Here is a 21,672-nt window from a genome sequence, read left to right as displayed (position 1 = left end):
TATAAAAAGGTAGCAACCAGGTGCTAGATTGTAAAAAGCGGGCATCCAAGAGACCCAGCACTGAAAAAACGCAGAAGATCGTGACACGAAATGCTAAAAGGCCATGAGACTGAATCTGGGGTTGGCTTTTACTTTGAGTGCAGAGAGTGCTTACAAACAGTAATGGGAAATCCTGCATAAAATACGTTTAAGGTAGTTGGATGTTGATAGGCGATATCTTGTCACATGTGGTTGTAGGTGCAGATATGCCCTCATATGCCCTCAGATCATCTCAAACTAGTTTTGAATGTATCACATGGCCAGCTTTGATAGTCAGTATCAGGTCAGTCTAATGCAGTGACTTCTGTAACTGGGTATGTCATTAGGCTTTTTCTCCATGTATGCAAGTCTGATTGTGTTTTAGGAACCTGCTATTAAACTGATCCTTTTCCATGACCGTGAGAGTGAGCTGCAGACCTTTTATTATCATGACAGTTGCAGTGTTTGATCATCTATTTTGGACGTAAACTGGATTAACATGTTAAATTATATCACTATTGTATTCAACTTCTATCAAATATCAATAGATGTTTTTGGTTTGCTCCCCAGACAAGAATAAACTATTTGGGTGTAAAAATTTTTGACAAAAAGGAACAGGCTAAAGGTCATCATGCCATGCGTTTTCTTTCATTATTCTTTGTCTGTGAGTGTGTCATGGAGTGGAAACTTGCTGTTGATCCTCTCGAGGTGGGCTGACTGGGCTTCCTTTAAAACAGACTGCATATCCACCAGATGGAGCTTGAAAACACAAGACATGTTCGTGTTTTAAACCTGAGTAATGCACTGGAAAAGTGTTTTTTTGTCCATGATTATTTGATGTGTCACATAAGTGGTGACAAAACGTTGCAAAAGTATCAGCAATTGAAGTGTAGTACCTGTGGAATTGGATACTTTGTCGGTGTGGGTGCTTCATCCCTCCCAAAATCAGACAGGGTCCCACATTTTGCTACTCCATCCACCCAAAAGCCTTCATAAAGCTTGCCTTTGTCAGAATAGTAGAACTTCCCATTACCGTTCTTCTTGCCATCTCGCCAGGTCCCTTCATACCAATTTCCATTTGCTTGGACACAAGTTGGAAGAAGTCAAACTTTAAAATCAAACAGCTTGCCCTAAACTATATTCTATCTTAGATTTTAAAACATTTATGTAAAGCAAAGTGCTCTTACCAAATCGTATGATGCCCTGTCCGTGATTCTTTCCCTCCATCCACTCTCCCTCATAGATGTCACCACTCTCATAATACATTCTTCCCCAGCCACTCCGATGGTCCTCACTCCACTCCCCCTCATACACTTCAGGGTTGTAGAGGTAAGTGCCATAACCCTAAAGAGACAGAAAATGTTACAAAATATATTGCAGAGTGTACATACATGTATAACAGTGATAATGTATAACAATATAACATATACAGACATGCTTCTTTCCATTTTTCCATTCACCACAGTACTTCCTTGCATACTGCTTTGTGTCTGGGAGCAGCACACTGTAGGTACCATAGCCATCACGTTTTCCAAATTTCCACTCTCCATTATAAATGACACCAGACTTCTTCCAAACCTGAGTTCCCTTCCCTGCAAAAGTAAGATTAGATATAAGTAAGCATTTCAGTTATAGTGTGGTATGCTTCATAAACATCCATTTATTTGTAGTTCAGTGGAAGCTTACATTAAAAAGTATCTCACCATGCTTCTTATTGTCCAGCCACTCTCCTGTATATTCATCTCCATTAGCCGAGACAACTTTACACCTCAGTCCACATTTCTGTGACTTAATGTCCAACAATGTTGATGATGGCTGGCTTTTTTTCAATGCTTTAACATATGGCATGGCTGCTGGTGAGAACCCCACAACATAAATAACATGTTAATCCCAGGAGGTTGTAAAGGTTAGCCTATTTTTCATAATCATAATACAAAAGTAAAAATAACTCTGCCCCTCTTATAAGTAAGGAACAGTCCCTGATATGGCTGAAAGGATGGGACTGCATAGGCTATGAGAAAAGTTTTACTAAATAGTTCAGAAAGAAAATTTCACACGGCCTATCATTCATGTGGACATATTAGAGCATGTCTATTTATTTATGACATTGCTAACCAAAAAAGCATGCAAACACAAGAAAATAGCATACAAACTTATGCATGCATATGGATCCACATTTCGGATAAAGTTGATTTTGGTTAAAACAGCACGTTAGCTACAAAGTTATTCAACGCTAGCTAAATAGCTAGCGAGTTAACTTGCGTTTGTTTACGTTAATGTTAGCTAAGTTAGTTACGCAACACAGTGTGACTTAATTAAGGATGTCAAACACTTATTAAAAGTAAAGTATTTGTATCTTACCGATGTGTCCACGTAGATGACTCGATCAATCTGCTTTTAAACTCATGTAGCTACAGTTAAGACTTCATGGTCAAGAAACATGAGAGTCAAACATTCACTGTATCCTAGCAACAGAACTGTGCACTCTATTTGGTGTAGTGTTCAATAAATTAAAAGACAATTTAAAAATAATGTCAATAGTTCATGGGAGGACCTATCGATACATGTGTCGTTTTTATTAATTAATGTATTTGTTTATTTTGTTTTTATGTATTTTAGTGGCTCAACCGCCGCCGAACCGGTCGCACAGTGTTTCTTGTAGTGCGCATGCTCGGTGCAACTGCGGTATAATACATCCATGCGTGAGCCGCCGAGTGCACAGCAGCCGCGTTAAAAGAGCCTCTGAGTGGACAGTCAGCCTGAGAGGAGAGACCCGGGGTGGAAGACAGTGAAGCCGTCCTCCTCGGTACATCAGCCACTGTACCACAATGTCCAAACCGAAGTTTCAGACGGAGTGGGAGGAAATTGACGAGGAATATCAACAATTACAGGTGACAGACAATACTAAACCGAGTACATCATGTACGGCGGACTGCTGGCTGTAGCGTGTCGTGGATGGTACTGACAGCAGATACTCTAGTGGCTACGTTAGTTTGTATGGCTCTTTCCTATTCGCCATTCATTCTCACCTCAGTCGTAAACGTAGCTTTGAGCCAATAACTGTGCTCTTGGTGGCAACAGTTAAGGGAATATGTTTCACTGGATGTTTATCATCTGACTTTACTGTAACGTCCGCGCTGCTAACGTTAGCAGCCGGTTTCTTGTCTTGCTAGTGTTTAGGCGGCTAATGAGCTACACTAACTTAGCTAACCACAGAGCATAATATTGTAGTTGTTTAATGTTAAATTATTGCAACCAAAGTAACTCAGAAATCGTAAATGCAACTCCACACTGTTGCTTAACCCGAGTAAATCATGTCGTGGTCATTGAATGCATCATCATTCATCACTGTGTTACCACGCTAGCGCTAGCTAGCTAACTTGAAACAACAAAGAAGTCGATAATATGAGTTCACTTTGAGGTATACTGTCATGACACATACTGTGGTGTTGTGGCATGATCTCATGATGGTATCAGATAAGTGAGACTTGTCAGATGCCATCAAAAATTGAAATCTGGAGCTGCTCCGTGGGGAAAGATGATGAAGGTGACTGCCAGCTTTTGGAGGATTTTCTTAAATTAAGCTTCTATGTACTGGTAAATAACTAATGCCAAATATTCCAGCTGCACAAAAACAGTCTCCCATTCATAGTCAGTTGCTTCCTTTCTAATTGTTTGTTTGCACAAAGTCCTAATGCTAGGAGTCTGTTTGTGTAAGGGTCATGTGCACACTTTGATTGACCTGTAGTAAACCATTAGAATAACACACCCCTTTAACTGGCCATGTGCATGATAACATTATTGGTTAGAAAAGTGGGATGAGATATGCATATATGGAAACACAGTTACAAGTGGGTTTATTTTTATGGATTTTATGGAAGCATATTGCATTCAATTGGGACAAAAAATGGCTCTGTTTTTCTGAATAAACAAGACGATTATTTCAGAATGGTGAGAAAATATTTAATGGAAAATAATCTTCAATTAATACAATTATTATCTCAGAATAGTGAGAGAGGTTTTCATGTGAATAATGTCTTTCTTGTTTCTCTGAGTTATCAAGATTATCATCCCATAAATTCAATATACAAGATTATTATCTCATTAATGCAGAAAAATGAGAAGATTTTTTTCCAAGAAAATTAAGCATATTTTCTTTGAAATCTTTTCTCACAATTTTGAGATAATATTCTTGTTAATTTAGAAATTTTATCATATATTTTTCTCCACTGAACATTTCTCAAAAGTCTGAGACAATGATCTTGTTTACTAAAAAATTGAGACTTTTTTTTCCTGTGAAAGCTTTTTTAACAATTCTGAAATAATGATCTTGCTAATTCAGAAAATTGAGACTATTTTTTCCATGAACATTTTTCTCAGAATTTTAAGATAATAACCTTCTCAGAATTCTGACAAAAAATCTTCATCAGAGGGTTTTTTTTTCTCAAGTGAGTGCATTAACACTTCCGTATCTCTTTCTCATACTGCAATTGTGTTCAGTTTTGTAGCCAGAATTTTTTTTTTTATCTAGTATTTTTTTATTGTCACTTTTTTCAGGTTTGCAACCTGATAAAACTCAGTTTGTACTGTTTAAGGTAGAATTCGTTGTGTACATTTAAACACATTTACAAGGAGGCCTACGATGACAAAACACTTGAACTTCGCTTTCAGAAGTCTTTCAACAAAGATTGACCTTTTTTAATTGTGGATTCTTGACAGTTTCGCACTGCATGATCCTATAGACTCTACATATGGATATGAAGATAGTAAGAAGTAAAGTCAAGGTCTGCCGTGGACGTGCACATCATATTTATGGGGGATGGGAACGAGTCTCTAACCTCAGACCACAGGATTATCTCTGCTGACTGTGCATCCTCCTCACCTCCATACACTCAGTCTCATGAACCGCTGCTGATGGGAAAAGTTGGGACAGTGCTGCTGAAAGCTGTACTCTTGCATGTAAACTGAAATATGTGTTTCACCACATAAAACAGTGTCACAGGCTGCTTGTGTTGTGACAGAGGGGTCAATCAAGATTTCACAGAGTGTGAAGCATTTCCATCTCTGCTGAATAGCGACTTTGTTTAAGCTTTTCAGTGGTGACCAGTGATAATTTTTTAAGCTCGGTAAAGATTTGTGCGAGATTAAGATACATTTTCGCTCTTTCAAAGATGTGTTTTCAGTGGAATATGACCAATTAAATGTATGTTAATTTCTGTATTGTTAGGAATCATCCATCCACCACGCTCTTTAATTTTGTTTTGATGAATTTGTTACAGCACGATGGCACATTTGTATGTCTTATTGCCTGTCAATGAGATCCAGTAGACTTTTCTGCCCTTACAGATTCTCTATGCTGACATTGTGTTTATTTGATCACCAGGAAACTCACAAAATATACAGACAAAAACTTGAGGAGCTCACCAATCTTCAGGCAACATGCAGCAGCGCCATCAGCAAACAGAGAAAATGTCTTAAAGACTTAAGGCTCAGCTTGACCAAGTAAGTTTTCTCAGATCAGAACAGAGAACTCTGTGTGTCTAATACACGTTGTATGCTTTCACCGCAGTCATTCAGTACTTGGTCATCATTTGTTTATGGCTCGTCTGCTAATTCAACTCACTGTTTAGAAAATACAAGTTTTATTGCCTTAGTAAATATACATGCTTTACAAAATGAAACATGTGAAGGTATATTTAGGGCTAAGGTATCGACCAAAATAGCCCCAGTACTAAGTAGTTTCGGACCTTCTCCAGTCAAACGATTCCTGCATTCAGTCCTTTTCGTACCTAGGTCGAGGAAAAAAATGACTGGTTTTGTTTCCAGTCAATCACTGACTCAACACAATAAAAACCCATACAGTCTGTGTTGTGGTGGAGAGATGTGTATTTGATGAAGCTGAGTGGGCCAAGATGCTGCCAAAACATACAAAAGTATGGCTATACTATACGCCTGTAGCATTTTACGCAGTTGGATGCTTCCATTCACATGACGGGTGTTGAATGAAGTAAAAAAGAAAAGGTATTAAGTATAGTACTCTTTTGGTATCAGTATTACTGTAAGGATACAGGTATTTGTACTGGTATCATAATTTTATAAATGATACCAGTTTAGATGTATTTAAATTTAACTTCAGCTACTAAATTATTCTAATCCCTTTGAGACATATCACACAATATAGTGTCATAGTTCATGTAGAGCTAAGATGTACCTCCTCTTTTTTACTTTTCCACTCATGATCATTTTGTGTTTTTTCAACAGGTGTTCACAAACATGCGACGAGAAAGAATTGAAACTAATAACGGACATCAAATCACAAATCAAAGAAAAAGAAAACGTGTTCTTTGATATGGAAGCATATTTGCCAAAGAAAAACGGGTCAGTGCTTTTTCATGTCATCAAATCACTCAACATTACAGACACTAAGTTTTATTTTTCACATTATTGTTCTGTGTGTTTTCAGGCTGTACCTGAGTTTGGTTCTGGGAAATGTGAACGTAACGCTTCTCAGCAACCAGGCAAAGTATGTGGAATATTCAGCCTGGAGGATGGTGTGAAAAGACTGTTTTTTTTTTTACTCTTCCAGCTCCTCATGATCTTTTTATCTTTGTTTATTGCAATAGATTTGCCTATAAAGATGAGTATGAGAAGTTCAAGCTTTATATGACAATAATCCTGATGTTTGGAGCAATAACCTGCCTCTTCTTTCTCAACTGTCGGTGAGATAACTTTTTTCCCCCTCAATCATTATTGTCGTTGGCGTACCAAAATCTAAAAAATGTGTCACCATTTTATTTTCTCTAATTTGTTTAGAGTCACTGATGAAATCTTCAACTTTTTGCTGGTGTGGTACTACTGCACTTTGACCATAAGGGAAAGCATCCTCATGAGTAATGGCTCCAGGTGAGTTGTCAGTCTGGAGACACTGCAGTTTGTTAAAACTTTGTTTCGTTACGTTATAAAATCAGAAAAACTGTCTTCCTGGCCTAGAATTGGTTTAGAATTAACAGAATATTTGTTAAAGTTTTTAATATACAATATTTTGGCCATTGTTTAAAATACGTTCCCAATCCCAAAATATATCTAACATTACATGAAATACGTTCCTTGTATTACTAATTTAATGTGACCATTAAAACGTCACTAGTGTGACATGTATAGAATATAGCGGTATTTTGTCATTACCAAGGCCGCACCTCATTTTTGAGGGATATACATTTTTAACATCGTAAGAAAAATGGGAAAACTTCAGAAAGCTGTTGTGTGGCAGGTCAACAAAAGCTTTCACTCTGAGATTTGAGGCACATGGAAGCTCATACGAACATACCTCCCCTCAACTTGAAAACAAACATTAACAAAAAAGAGAGAAGGTAAAAAAGACCTAAACTGACATTATACAGAGAAATACTACAAAAACAAACGTGAAATACATAGAACAAAATGCAAAGAAAAAGGTGTGTGTGTTCGTATACAGGAATAGTTTACTTCATGAATTAAATGTCATAATAATTTCCTTTTAGCATTTTCTAAGTATAACAAGGTCTTGAAAATGTGACCTTTAGCATTCCATATCTGTCATCCATACCTGCTATATAGGACCACAAGTTTTAAACTGCTTAAAATAAGGTATTATATTATTAAAACGTTTGTAAATGAACCCTTTTTAAAGTAAAATCGTCAGAACACATGTTCTAGTTATTTCTTTTTTTCATTTCAAAACAGGATCTGTGATTTCTGTATGATGATAAGATGCGTATTTGGACTCATTGGTGTACACAGCTGTAAATCTCTCCCTATTCTCCTCCTGTGCTTTTCAGGATCAAAGGTTGGTGGGTCTCTCACCATTATGTATCGACCTTCCTGTCAGGTGTGATGCTCACCTGGTGAGTTTTTCCTCTTTTATTTCACAGTGTCACATTGTTTTAGCAATTATATATGCGTGTCTGTACAAACATGTACAAGAAAGGCTGCAGGTTCTTTGTTCAGTTTTTGTTTAACCTCATGTCTTTTCACAGGCCGGAGGGGCCCATGTATCAGATGTTCAGAAGTCAGTTTCTTGCTTTCTCCATCTATCAGAGTAAGAATTTAAGGTGTTTACTAGACTTGGATCCAAATGTGTGTGTTTGCTACATTGTGAACAGTATTGTTTGGGCTGTCCTAGGAAAGGATAATGTTGTTTAGGTTGTTAACCAGAGGCATTATTGATTTTGTTTAAAGGGGCAGCAAAACTGAAATGTTGATGTGAATTGCATTATTTCCATGAAAGAAACATGCGGTTTATGGACATCCTAGTGTGATTAAATACAGTGTTTATGTTATGTTATCTCTGACACTAAAAAGGCTCAATTTCAATTGTATTTAGATAGAAGAATGTAGATGAATGAAGGTCTTATTTGGGAGATGAACCATGGGTCAGTTTGAATTTAGCATGGATCGTACCTCTGTTGAAGAGAGATGTTTATACAGCAGTTCTTCTGTGAACATTTCTTCTCACCAGAATACAGAAGTGAAGTCATTTCTCACACACTGGTGGTTACAGCCCTAACCCCGTACATCACACGTCGACTCATGGTGTGATGGGGATCTCCGGTTGGGGTTTAGCATGAAAAGTCAAATGTTTAAACAGACAGATGTTCATTTAAAAAGAAAGAAACCTCACCTAACTGAGACAAAGAGGCTCTTTTAGTTTTGTTTTCAAGACATAATGACCTCATTTTAGTACAAAGCGTCACATTACAGGCTGCTGTGTTTTGTTTGTTTTTTCAGTCCATTGTATGAGTTGATAAGCTGATACTAGTCCTGAAAATCAATCTTGTCATCACCTCATAGTGTTAGCTGTGCTGTGATCTGTCATTTTTGTAACCCATTTGTCCTGCAGGCTTTGTTCAGTTCCTCCAGTATTATTACCAGAGCGGCTGCTTATACAGGCTGCGAGCTCTGGGAGAGAGGAATCAGCTGGACCTCACAGTGGGTAAGTTGTAAGCTATTTTTGGTGCTAGCCATTTCAATCATTTGAACTCTTGAGCCATCTGCAACACCATGTCTGGAAAAATAGGGTAAAGGTGAGAGGCTGAGACAGCTGTTAACATCAGTGCGCTGCCAAGCAGATGTCGGAGTAATTTGAGTTCCTCAGTGAATTTGTCTTTCAGGCCATCTCAAATTGACAACTGGTTACTACGACAGAGATTAGTACAGTAACACAATTCTGTGTCATGTTGTCCCAAGGTCACTGTTACAGTTTTGTGTCTCTGCAGAGGGATTTCAGTCCTGGATGTGGAGAGGCCTCACTTTTCTTTTGCCATTCCTCTTTTTTGGCCACGTAAGTCAAGTCATAACTCTCCTTACTTAACCAACTTTTTAGATAACCTACTTTGGTTTAATATCAAATTGCAGCTTTGTCACCTTATTCCAAATATTCAGAGGAGGCAGCACAGGTGAAAAACATTTTCAGCATGAAAACATTTTTCCATGCAATGGTCAATTTTGAGATTTTGAGCTGTTTTGCCTTTATAACAAGTCTTCCTTCAGACTAGTGGAAAGAAAATGTGCAAATACACATTGAGGTGTTCACTTTAGTTCACATTTATGTTCTGGAAATGTATACAAAAAGCACATATTTACTTAGATAATGCATCATTTGCATATTTAAACATAACATTTCAGAAATTTTGCAATTGTCTTAATGTAAATTACCAATTGGGGAAGTTTTGCGGTGATAATAATCAGTATTTTTTTCCACCCTGTTCAGCTGTAGTGTTGTATTTTTTGTCTAAATGTGTGGAATTTTACAAGAAATATCTTTAAAAGCCAGTTTCTTGTTTACTCTTTGATCCAAAAAATATCCACTTTATACACCAAACTTCATTCCCTCACTACATTCTGAGGGTTTTTTGGAGAGGGTTTTGTTTATATATCATTCCAAAGAAAATTAGAAAAAAATTTATTTTTATAAGGATGTTGACAGTATTTTCTGATTTATGGAGTGATGAAAACAGATATTTAAAATTCCCTCTGTAAAATCTTTGACTTGGGGCGTCCAGTAGTTAACCTGATAGAGTGGGCATCCCATGTACAAAGGTTGTGTCCTTGTGGCTGTGGGTTTGATTCCATCCTGCAGCCCTTTGCTGCATGTCATCTTCTCTCTCTCTCCTCGTTTTCACTCGAAAGACAGACTTTAATTTGTCAACAAAATGAAACAAGAATTTTGAACTTGGCTTGATCTAATAATCAGATGTCTATTCTGGAAATATACGTATGCAAACGTGTGCCAATCAATAATGCAACATTTGTCTGATTTGCAGTAAGTGCGTGAACAAATATACAGTATATCATTTTTAAGAGCACACAATTGCACAGATGCAGCATTTTTTTGAGAGACTGCATTGACTGAGGACAAATATGTGGATTGAAGTGACATTTGCTTGTGTAACCAGAGCGTACAGCAACATTATGAAAGATAATGTCTCATCTTCTTTCACAGTTTTGGCAGCTGTACAACTCAGTGACCCTGTTTCGCTTGGGAAGGCATGAGGACTGTAAGGAGTGGCAGGTAAGGATTGCATCAGCAGATCCGTTGCTTTAATGTCAAGACGCAAGGAAAAAGTTTGACGGGCCTCTTTTTTAAACTAATTGCTTTTTGCTGCATCTAAATAATGCTCATACGACTCTGTTTAAGGCTATAGTGTATTAGCGAACGTTGGTGAGATAGTAAGTTAGCTACTGAAATTGAGTCAAATATGTGCAGAGAAATTAGTCTGCATTAGACTCATGCAAAACACATGCTTAACTCGATTTCTTTATCGAAATGACCTGTGATAAGGTCTGGTGTAGTGGTGTAAAGGAATACTTTTTTTTAATAATAATTACTCTTCACCTGCTAGCTTTGATTTGAAAACTGCAACATTGTTCATAAATTTCAGTAAAGGGGGTTCACTTTTAAAAACAGCAAAACTATATCAAAACATCTGTTCACAAACTCTCACACAACTTGTGTAGTATAATTCAAGTTTTCATTGCTCTGGGAGCGCCACTCGTAGGCGGGAGTGTTGTAAATCATAATGTTTTAGCGGAAATGCCTGTGTTTGGGAAGTACTGAGGAAAGACCTGGAAAATGTGACTTGCATTATGCTACACGAGCTTGTGTGAGAGTTTGTAAACAGATGTTTTGATATAGTTTTACTGTTGTGAAATGCGGACCCCCTGTACTTCGATTCATGAAGAATGTTTGCCTTTTTTGGATTCTAGTTTAACATGGAGGCATGCAGGAAAAACATTTTTCTACACAATTTCAAAGTAACAGATGATGATTAATTAATTGTTGCACAAATGGTCACTTTGCATGTCCAGGCACTGCAATTTTATTTGTTAAACGCATTTCATACGCAGGTAAACTCAATGCGTTTTACAGTAAAACATAGAAAACATAAAACAATGAGAGAGAAAGCATAAATAAAACAACCGTTCAGAAAACCATACAATGCACACATACATACACAGAATACAATTGGCCCTCACAAAGGGACTACAACAGGCGCACACAAAGGCAAACACACTCATGCACACACACACACACACACACACACACTAACTTCCACAAGCCTGAGAGAAAGGAGGATAGAGTTGGGTGAAGTCTTCTTTTAACATGTCGAAACCCTTCAACATTTCGAAATCCAGATTTAGTTACAGTTTTTCAAAGCATGTTGTGACTTGTAAAGTTAAACTTCTTTTCCTCTCTATCTTCAGGTATTTATGCTGGCACTGACATTTCTCGTCCTGTTCCTTGGAAATTTTCTCACCACCTTAAAAGTCGTCCACCAAAAAGTTCAGAAAAACCAGGAGAAGGTGCAGAAAAATGACTGACACGGTAACACCTCAGATTCTTACGAGCGGCCAGTAATTTTGAAGCAACACGCACAATCGCTTGTTAGACTGACCACAGTGCGGTCAGGCCGGGAGCAGACGGATCTGAAACCACCGTTTCTCTCAGGCTTTGATGGCAGCAGCAGCGTCTAGCCAAAGTATCTGGCCAACAGGCTTCTGCTTTCCAGTGACTCGTCGTCGATGTTGCTGCACAGTCGGTCACAACACAAAGCGGTGTTCACCTGATAGATGAGCAGTTTGTCGCTTTATCCTGTACATAAAAAGTGAGTGGGAAGAATGTGTTTTTATTTGGGTGTTTGTGTCAGCGCATGAATCCGTCAGAGAGCCTTTTGTTCAAATCATATGCAACTAAAAGAGGGCAGGTAGCATCGGTCGACAGAACAGAATATAGTTTGCCTTTGAAGACCAAACGTCTGTCTCGTACTTCATACTTCTGTGAAGTAGCTCCAGTCGAACTCTCTCTGGCTTGAACAAAATTGGACAACTTCAGCGCTTCAGTTCTTGAATTATAAAACCTTTTATGTGTAGTTCCAAACTCCCTGTTTTGCTATTTCACTGCTAACCAGTATTTTTTACTTTTAATGACAAATGTAGGTCAAAAACTTGACACAAAAACCTGATACTTGACTGCCCTTCAGTTTCAGAAAAACCCTCTGGTGTCTTTTTTTCGGAGTCAATGGCGGCTCTGCTTTTTGTTTCTCCAAACCGTAAGGACTACAAGGGAATGCGACCCTGTTTTTCCCTATTGGCAGTGATTACAAAAGCCATAACTGTTTTTTTTTAACGATCTAACGCCTAAACTTGTTTATCTGGCTAAGTCACATGAACACAGACATAAAAACTTGTACTGTCTCTACAGGAACGGTTGTTCCCGGTGAGGATTTACGGAGGTTTTCATGTGAAGTCCCTCGCAGTCACATGTTTATGTTCTCATTTACATGCAACCACATTTACTTACATCGGTGTATCCTGTTTTACTAATGGTCTAAATCTTGCTTTAGCAGTATTAAAGAGAGTTCAAATTCAGTTTAACACTTGAAGTCCGCGCACAGAGATTTATTATCACTGTACTGAAACAGATAACATGCTGGTAGTTTCATTTTGTTATGTGATGTTATAAATATATATAATGGTCAAATGCTGCTATTAGTAACAGTACTGTATGACTAAGACACATAATGATGATTAAAAATTAGCTGGATTATTGTTTTTCTAATTCCGATTAACTAAATCAAATTAGTATTCATTTATAGTCAGATCTCGAGCTTTTGCCCTTGTTCACTGTAATCAGGGATGGGAATCACATCTTACTGATAACAATACTGATAACTGATAACAGCACCCAATAATGTAATCATTTCCCGAAAATGTAATAACACCTGGAAATGTAATGAGATTTGTATTTTACGTGGTTGAAAATGTAATAAAACCCCAATAATGTAATAACTTGACCAATTATGTAATAAAATGTCCTGACTCATATCGTTATAACATTTTTAACTGACAGTGTCGTATCTTATTACATTATTGGGAATTTATAACATTTCAGCCGAGGCAAAGAAAACATTTCCATGTCCATTTCAATTTTCAATGAATATGTATTGCGGCTTGTGTAACGTTGGCCATCTTCTGCAGCTTTTGTCATTTTCTGATTTAAGATCCACTTTGGTCTAATGGACAAACCTTTCCACAGCGACTAATCAGCACGGGTATGGGTGGGTTCAGATACCACTGAAAGGGATTTTGATTTAATGCATCTTTGACTGATAAAAATGCACTACCTGCAATCTAAATGTAATTTTTTTTCCAAGTTAATATTTTATTGGGTTTTCATGTTCAGGATGGTGTCCTTTAAATTTCAAATTTTACGCAAAGCTAGAGTTTATGTTTTCCAAATAAATCATTGCTAACATAACACTAACTGTATTAGCAATGTTGTATATTTGCATACTTAACAAGATGACAAAAACATACTTTTTTGTGTTATTGCAATATTTGTTACATTAGTGGTACAAATATTATTAAAAAATCAGTGAGGACATTTTATTACATTATTGTTTAAGATAGTACATAATTGGGTTTTATTACATTTGTCATCAGATTAAGTGCAAATGTTATCACATTTTTGGGCTTTATTACATTTTCAGTAAATCATTACATTGTAGGGTGCCGCACCAATGCCATTGTAGACTGTACTTGTCGGTACGATTCTTTATCGATCAGTTTTCTGTGTGGACAAAAATGTTTCAGCATGTTGCTGGTGATTCCAACCTTATTTGAAATTATAATTTTAGAATTCATCTCGCATTGACACTGCTGACATCTCTCCTTGTGAAAAGAGGCTTGATGCAGGTTTTTGTCAGCATGGAGGCTTGAGTTTGACATCACTTTTTTTGCAGTCGGTGCGTTTACATGGACATGAATTAACCCGTTGGGTTGGGTCTTTGGAGTATTCCTTTTATGTGTTTAAGTATGTAAACAGCATACTCCATTTATGAGAAACCTAAACATGCTTGCCGGAGAACTCTGAAAGAAACTGGGGTGCATACGTGCAATGTGAATAACCTCATTTCTTTGTGGTCATGTAAATGCAACATCCAGAATATGATCATAACTTGTAAACGGGTTATTCATATCCGTGTAATTGCAATAATAAGTGTAGAAGCTTCTGATTCAAATTTCAAACTGGTTTTCGATTCCCATCCCTAACTTTAGTGTCATATACATCCTGTTTCATGCTTTGAAAGTAGGGCCTTTTTATTTTTTCAAGAAAAGTTCACATGGGTTCAGACAAACAGCTGTAGTAGTTGTGTCCGGTCTCTAATGCCTTATTCTCCCTCCAGCCTGTCACAGCAAAAAAAGTCCTTTTATTTTGAAATATCCAAAGATGGTAGCGTTTTTTATGTCATGTCCCAGAAAGCAATCGTGCCGAAAGAGAATCACAATATCTATGTATCACTTTTATTGAGGGAAGACCGAAGCATGTCGGGTTACAGACCAAAATGTTACACTTGAGAGCTGCCAGAATGCACAAAACAACTTGATTTCCTCATTTTTACGATGTAGCTGATGTTAAACAATGTTTTCATTGTTCATTTGGTGACTGTAACTGGTGCCTGAGAATGATCAGTAACGAGACAGTTGACAGTTTCTCAATCTGTGTACATTGTTGTAAAAAAATATATATTAATAATTAAACACCTCATTAAAAATGAATGCTATTTCTGCATTTATTGTGCAATTGGGCAGAAAATAGATTTATTTATTCCAGTGTTCCTTCAGTTTACTGTGTGACTAAAGTGGAAATCCCTAAATTGTGCAGCCACTGCAAACATTCACTTTTTCCAACACTAGTGGGTGCTGTTAGTAAAGACAAGAGCCCCCTGCTTGAAGTTGACAATGCCCCAAAACAAATTCTAGGTCAGTGTTTTGTTTTACTGGAAATGAAGAACCCTGTTACTCAAGACTTTTAAAGCTACAGTACCATGATATATTGAATTTCACCAACTATTATGTTTGGGGAATATGTTTTCTACCAGCAGCTTTCACAGCAGATTCAGACATTTAAACTGGCAGCACTAAAACCTTTTGGAAAGTCTGGGTTTACAAAAAAATAACAGTTTAAATTCCTACAATAGATATACATTCAACAAAACACAGATTTAGATATGACACATAGTCTTCTATCAGTAAAAAATTACTAAAAAAATATTGTACAAAAGTTAAAACACATTGACAGAAGGCACTTTAAACTGCACACAACTGTGCTGCTTCTTGCAAAATCGTCCTTCCTGTTACGTCATTAGACATTTCTTGTGACAGTAAAGGCCTGTTCAGTAACTGGGACTGATGAGTCCTCTCTCAGTGGTCATACAGCTGTCTCCACATTTGTCCAGGACACCAACCATCTTTGCTCTCTGAATGTCCCACAAATCTCAGTGCTAATGAGTGGTTTTATAAGTCTTATTTTGACCTCACAAAATGACACATTTCTTCTTCCTCCTGTGGTTCCTTTGTTTTCTGTGGTAGGCCAAAGTTCGTTTGGTGGCCTCCCTGAAAATGTCGTCCACGTTCTCCTGGTACTTTGCCGAACACTCGAGGTAGAGCTCCGCGTTCATCTGCTCCCGGGTCTCCTCACCCTGCAGCCCAAACCAGCCCAAAATGAACACCCAGAATTAGACCGTGAGACTGAGATAAAAAGGTGATACAAGTACATTTGGAGCATTGGTTACTGCACTGATTTTTTGAAGTGGGATTGTATTAGGTACTTGTCCATAGTCTATGTATCAGATACAGTAGGTTGCTGTCGGCACGCCCTCAGTTTGGAGAGGAAGGCCGGAGTACCTACAAGGTAGCCAAGAAACATACTGCTTTGGACAAGAGGCAACAACAAAACACATTGTATTCACCTAACAAAAAAAGGCCCACTTCAAAAATCTATAACGGGTTCGGTATACATTGAGAATATTTTTAACCACTTTATCTGACTTTCAAACAACAATTTCCAACAAGGAACTGAAGCCATAATGTCACTCTCTTGAAAACCAGACTCCACTGGGAAAAACAGCAACTTAACATCACCAAACACTGGAGTTGCTGGTCATCTGCTGCCTTTATAAGTTAGTTTGTTACTGTTTTGCGTGACTTTGGTGTTTGAAATCGGGTTGTTTGGATTCACCAAAGTCACACAATAACACAAGCACACTAAAAGATTGAGGCAGCGGTTTACCATCACCTCCCGTGTTCAGCAAGGTAAACTTAAGTTTTTGTCAGTGGTGTCTGGTGGCTTATGCACAAGAGCATAGCCATTAAAGGCCTCAGTTATCTGTCACACCGAGTGGTCTGCAACAAGATAAAGAGGTGAAATTATTCTCAATAGTGCACGCTTGGGGTGGCTGTGGCTCAGGAGTTTTTGCTTGTTGTCCACCAAATGGAAAGTTGGTGGTTAGATCCCTAGCTCTTCCAGTCCACATGTCCAGATACTGAAGATGGACAAGATACTAAACCCAAAATTGTACACGTGTTTAAAAACTGAGCAGCAGGTGACACTTTGTATGGTAGCCTCAGCCACAAGAAGTGAAAAGTAGCGTGAATGCTCTTTGAGCAGTGTTTGTTTGCAAATTTTCAAGTTTTTTGTATTTTCTTTCTAATTTCTGGGTCATTTCTTTTCAAGTTGCTCAAGGCCTTTTTTCCCATGTTTTTGAAAGACATCAAGCAGGTTTGCCCAGGTTTCAAAGGGTTAACTTGATTGTGTGATGTTGTTGCAACTTAAAAATGACAATTGAAATTACCTTGTTCTTTTTAGGTGTTAGAAACTTCTGTGAAACAAGTCAGGAAATCTCCAAGTTCTGATTTGTAAACACGTTTAAGAAAATATATATATGACTGAATAGTTTGCAACCACTAATATACAGATATATAGCACAGTAAATTTGGTTTACTGAAGTTGCTAAAACTTAGTAAGATTTATTTAATTTAACCTGTCATTTTTAAATTGCAACAACTTCACAAAATCAAGTTAATATAGCTAAATTCTAAGTAAACTTAACACATACATATAAAGTTAACATAAATTAAGACTAATAGTTAAATTTACATTTTTCAAGGCAATTGGTTTCCTGGATTTTTGTAAGTAAAACCAACTTGTCAGATTTTACAGTGTGCATGTAATACACTGTGCATGACTACGAACCTCAAACAACCCCACTTCAGAAGACCGAACTATGCTTTTATGTGTGGTTATAGGTTCTGCTTCCTCTTGCATTTTGTAGCTAACATCCTGTAACCTGAAGCAAAAGGCCTGTTTTTCACTAAAAGTCTGCACACCGCCTCACCTGTGTGTAGGTGATGGGAGCCTGATCCATGGCCTTGAGCTTCCTTGCACACTCTTTATCCTTCCTGAGGTCAGTCTTGCAGCCAATCAGGATGACCGGGGTGTCACGGCAGAAGTGCTTCACTTCTGGGTGCCACTGAGTAACGAAAATACGAATTTAAGGATCTGAGGCATTGTATGTCGGTTCTTTTTAACACCAGACTTTGTGCTTCAGGATTACTCTCTTTTGACAGCATTCAGAAAAGAGTAAATCTCAACATCAAGTCCTACCTGCATGCACAGGGGTCAATGTCCACATGCACTTGTATGCATTAATCATAGCTGAGAGAATGCAGCCAACATACCAGCCTCTAACAATCATTTACAAACTGAATCTGAACAGCAAACCTGACACACTCACTTGGCATGTTGTTAATGTGCTGTAGTAATGATTACCTTTATCAAGACATTCTCATAGCTGGTAGGGTTGGTCACATCAAAGCAGACTAAAATCAGATGGGCATCTTGGTATGAAAGCGGTCGTAGTCGGTCATAGTCCTCCTGTCCTTAAGGGAAAAAAAGACACGCGATACATGTTAGCTGGTGGATGGAAAAGTCTGCAAACAACTAGACTAAACAAAGAGCTCTGCTTTGGATGCAACAGCCTGAGCATTAAGATATGATGTATGCTTCCATGTTAGGGTAGACTTATAAAACCACATCCTGGCTTCAGCTTCTTGACGCTGATGTAAGGCACCCTGCCACAATTATAAAAAAAAAGATAAGCAGCCAGCACAGTCTGTCAGGGGTTTTCCTGATAAATGGAAAAAAAAAAAAGTTCCTTTTTCATAGGAACTTCATGTTTTATGCCTCACAGAAAAACAGCAGTCTAGAGTCAAGCCTCAATCAATACCTCTATTTATGAGGGACTTTAGGGGCACAGTTTTTGACACCCTCATCTGCTTCATACAAAAACTTCTCTTCTTATTCACAAACTTTGCAAACTTTTTTCTTTCATTTATCAATGACTAAAATAAAAATACTGTGACTTAGGTGTTAAAGAAAACCTGTTAATATGTAAGCATATGTTGAGAACAACAATAAATTATGAGGAAAAAGGCATTTTTCTTGAATTAGGTTGAAAGACATCTCTTGCATAATTTTGCCTTTAAACTTGATTCCATAACAGCTTATTACTAGCTATTAATGTATGATACCAGTTCCTGAAAGATGATGTTGATGAGTCTCTGACGTAGACATCGACCTTTACCACTTCCTCTGTCAGGATAAAAACTAGACATGCTGGGGGTGTTTCTGAACTCTACTATCTCAAATTATATGAAAATATAACATAAGTTCCCCCTGGAAATCTGAGACAATGTATTCCAATCAGTGGACACTGAGCTCAGCAGGTTTCAATACTGACAGTAAAAAGTTCAACGAGCATGTTTAACAGAGAGGCGATTTTTTTTTTTTTTTGACAGTCTTACCGGCTGTGTCGTACAGGTTGAGCTTAATCTCTTTTCCCCCGAGAGAGATCGTGGTGACATATTTTTCAAACACTGATGGCGCATATTTCTGGTTTTGACATACAAGAGAAAGATTTCCATTTTATGAGACGTATATTTATGTATTCTTTTATTTTTAACATTTTTGAGTGAATCCTATCATTTTAGACAATGTAGCTGACTTTTATATACCAAATTGGGACTAATAAAAGTATGCAAGTATAAAGAAATGAGGTCCATTATATGACATGAGAGCTCTTCTTACCTCTGGAAAGTCACCTTTAGCATAAACCATCAGAAGTGATGTTTTCCCACAGCCTCCATCTCCCACTATCACAATTTTAAGTTCTTCTCCCTTCTTGGTGGCGGTACCGTTGGCAGTCCCAGCATGGTTTTGTGTCATTTCGCCTCCAAACAGTCAAACAGGTGTCAGACAGGATGAGGCTGAAGCTACTCCCTCCAGATTTAAGTTAAATACATCCCAAAGCCTGATGAAATTAAATGGTAAAGGGTGAGGTGATGCACAGGCAGTGTCGAGAGAGAGGAACAGACAAGACTCATGTTTTACCGGGTATCTTGCTCTGTTTACCACTTCCTGTTCCTGTCACATTGAAGCGGTTTCCAGTTGACCCCCTACTCTCTTCTCCTGTCCTATTGTCAGTCTGCTCACTGAAAGCATCTCTGGGTAAGAGCAGCGAGTTGCACATGTAGAGCAGTTGTGGCTGCTCTGACTTCCTCTATTGCATTTTATTTTCTGGGTGGGTGCTCAATCTGAAGCACTGCCTCCACTGAGTGTTCCTGTGAGATAACACTGAAAGTATTCACCTTGAATGCACAAGTTAAGTCAGCAGGTTTTTGTTAATACTATCAGATCCCTGGTTTTATCTGTGAGGGCATGACTGCGCACTCTGGATATGCTCAGATGACAGTGAATAGGCTGGGTGTGTGCTCTTGTACCTACTTTAAGAGCTTTTACTTGCAGGAACTTGCTTTCTCAAAAGGCTAGTCACTCTTCTCATTAGATGAAAACACATAATAACATAAGTGGTAATAAACCAGCTGCCTCCCTTCTCTCTGATTCCTTAAATATGCGTTTTTGGGGAAATTTTTTAGCATCAAACACTTAATTATCTTATTTTTCTGCATCAGTTTGTGGTGGAAATGTCTTTTAATTGGTAAAAAACTAAGGTGTGGTGTGTATTTACTATGGGCTGCCTAATCTTTTAATCGTCAGGTGTAGCTGTATGAATCAATTTGGAATGTTCCTTTAATGATGATTGATTGAATGATTATGCAAAAAGACTGACCAAAATGCTCTTTTCTTCAAGAAAAACCAAAATATATGAGTTATAGAGGGTTATATTGATTTTTTTTTCAATCTAGGATTATATATAATTCAAATAGTCTTGGCCTTTAAACCAGATACTTTTTTTTGCTTGTTTTGTTTCATCTCTTATCAGCTGCATACCCATTAGCCTTATTTTCGTTTTCTTTCTTGTAATTAGACTTTTTCTCCCCATACATTTTTATTGTTTGTCTTGTTCTTATATAATTTGTTTTTGGCTGACTATCTGTCACTGTAACCTATTTTTTCTTGTTCTGTAAAAAGTAGTTAAGTGATACCCAATTTAAGGCCTGTGGGCTAATCTGGCTAGTGACATGGGTTCTGGGTGGCCTGCCAATCTTTTCCTTATTTACAAATCAAATAAAAAAAATGTTGTAAATAAATAGATAATAAAAAATAAATAGTCTAATGTACAACAGTGCATAAAAAACATGAAAATAGAGCTTGTTCATCAAAAAGATGCCATGGGAAGATGACCCCAGGCAAATTATTTACAAATCATTTATTGATTTACTTTTAATGCATTTATTTATTATAATTATTTAGTTTGTGTGTGTTGAATGCAATGTATCTGCACTCCTCTAACTTTGCATTGCAACTTCTGCACAGTGATTTCACTTGGGATCAATGAAGTTCGACCTTATCTTACATTGTATTATCTAATTTATGTGTTTATTAACTGGCTCCTGGTCTTGTCATTTTGCAAAAGTGCCCCCCTATCAAAGCAAGCTGAGTGTCCCTACTTTAAATACACCTTCAGCAAACAGTCAATATGCTAGATCTAATCATGCATTGGTTAAACAAAAAAACAAAAACAATGTTTGACCATCTTTATTCTTGTATTTGCCCTTTAAAGTAATCAGTTTGAATCCCCAGGGGTATTTATGAGCCATATGTCAGTCATACTTCTCTGTTCATCCTGTATGGCTGAACACAGCAGTGACATCATCACAGATTGGGCGTCAGGAAAAACTATTCTCTCTTGTCCCAGGGTGCAATATACGGACATCTTTATCCAGCATCAAATTTATTAAATAAGCAAAATAAAGTGAATGGTTTGGAGATAACATTAAGAGGTACAGTATGTGCTGTTTTTTTCAGTAGGAGGC

The 21,672-nt window shown here is 37.6% G+C and overlaps 3 protein-coding genes across 4 annotated transcripts; 1 reads left to right on the top strand and 2 right to left on the bottom strand.

Moving 5' to 3' along the window:
• Positions 1-615: 615 nt before the first annotated feature.
• On the bottom strand, positions 616-2,436 carry morn3 (MORN repeat containing 3). The gene is made up of 6 exons (XM_042508725.1): positions 2,380-2,436; positions 1,722-1,868; positions 1,453-1,610; positions 1,206-1,362; positions 915-1,099; positions 616-777 (listed from the first exon to the last, which is right to left on the bottom strand). The coding sequence occupies exons 2-6, from the start codon at positions 1,864-1,866 to the stop codon at positions 670-672; spliced, it is 753 nt and encodes a 250-aa protein (XP_042364659.1). The 5' UTR covers positions 1,867-1,868; positions 2,380-2,436; the 3' UTR covers positions 616-669.
• A 296-nt stretch (positions 2,437-2,732) lies between these two features.
• tmem120b (transmembrane protein 120B) lies at positions 2,733-15,815 on the top strand. The gene is made up of 12 exons (XM_042508746.1): positions 2,733-2,909; positions 5,402-5,520; positions 6,280-6,396; positions 6,482-6,541; positions 6,642-6,737; positions 6,832-6,921; positions 7,836-7,901; positions 8,034-8,095; positions 8,897-8,989; positions 9,273-9,337; positions 10,499-10,567; positions 11,761-15,815. Exons 1-12 carry the CDS (start codon positions 2,847-2,849, stop codon positions 11,875-11,877), a joined length of 1,017 nt encoding a protein of 338 aa, XP_042364680.1. The 5' UTR covers positions 2,733-2,846; the 3' UTR covers positions 11,878-15,815.
• On the bottom strand, positions 14,846-19,950 carry rhof (ras homolog family member F). 2 transcript variants are annotated; one of them, XM_042508748.1, is made up of 6 exons: positions 19,787-19,950; positions 19,484-19,706; positions 19,201-19,288; positions 18,167-18,276; positions 17,733-17,867; positions 14,846-16,037 (listed from the first exon to the last, which is right to left on the bottom strand). In XM_042508748.1, the coding sequence occupies exons 2-6, from the start codon at positions 19,619-19,621 to the stop codon at positions 15,873-15,875; spliced, it is 636 nt and encodes a 211-aa protein (XP_042364682.1). In that variant the 5' UTR covers positions 19,622-19,706; positions 19,787-19,950; the 3' UTR covers positions 14,846-15,872. The 2 variants fall into 2 exon arrangements, with proteins under 2 accessions (XP_042364682.1, XP_042364683.1); XM_042508749.1 differs by lacking the exons at positions 19,484-19,706; positions 19,787-19,950 and having other exon boundaries at positions 18,167-18,271; positions 19,201-19,477.
• Between the last annotated feature and the right edge of the window lie 1,722 nt (positions 19,951-21,672).

This window comes from Plectropomus leopardus, chromosome 20 (assembly GCF_008729295.1).
Source record: "Plectropomus leopardus isolate mb chromosome 20, YSFRI_Pleo_2.0, whole genome shotgun sequence".
In the NCBI taxonomy this organism is placed as follows: Eukaryota; Metazoa; Chordata; class Actinopteri; order Perciformes; family Serranidae; genus Plectropomus; species Plectropomus leopardus.
This window is presented reverse-complemented; position numbering and strand designations above follow the sequence as displayed.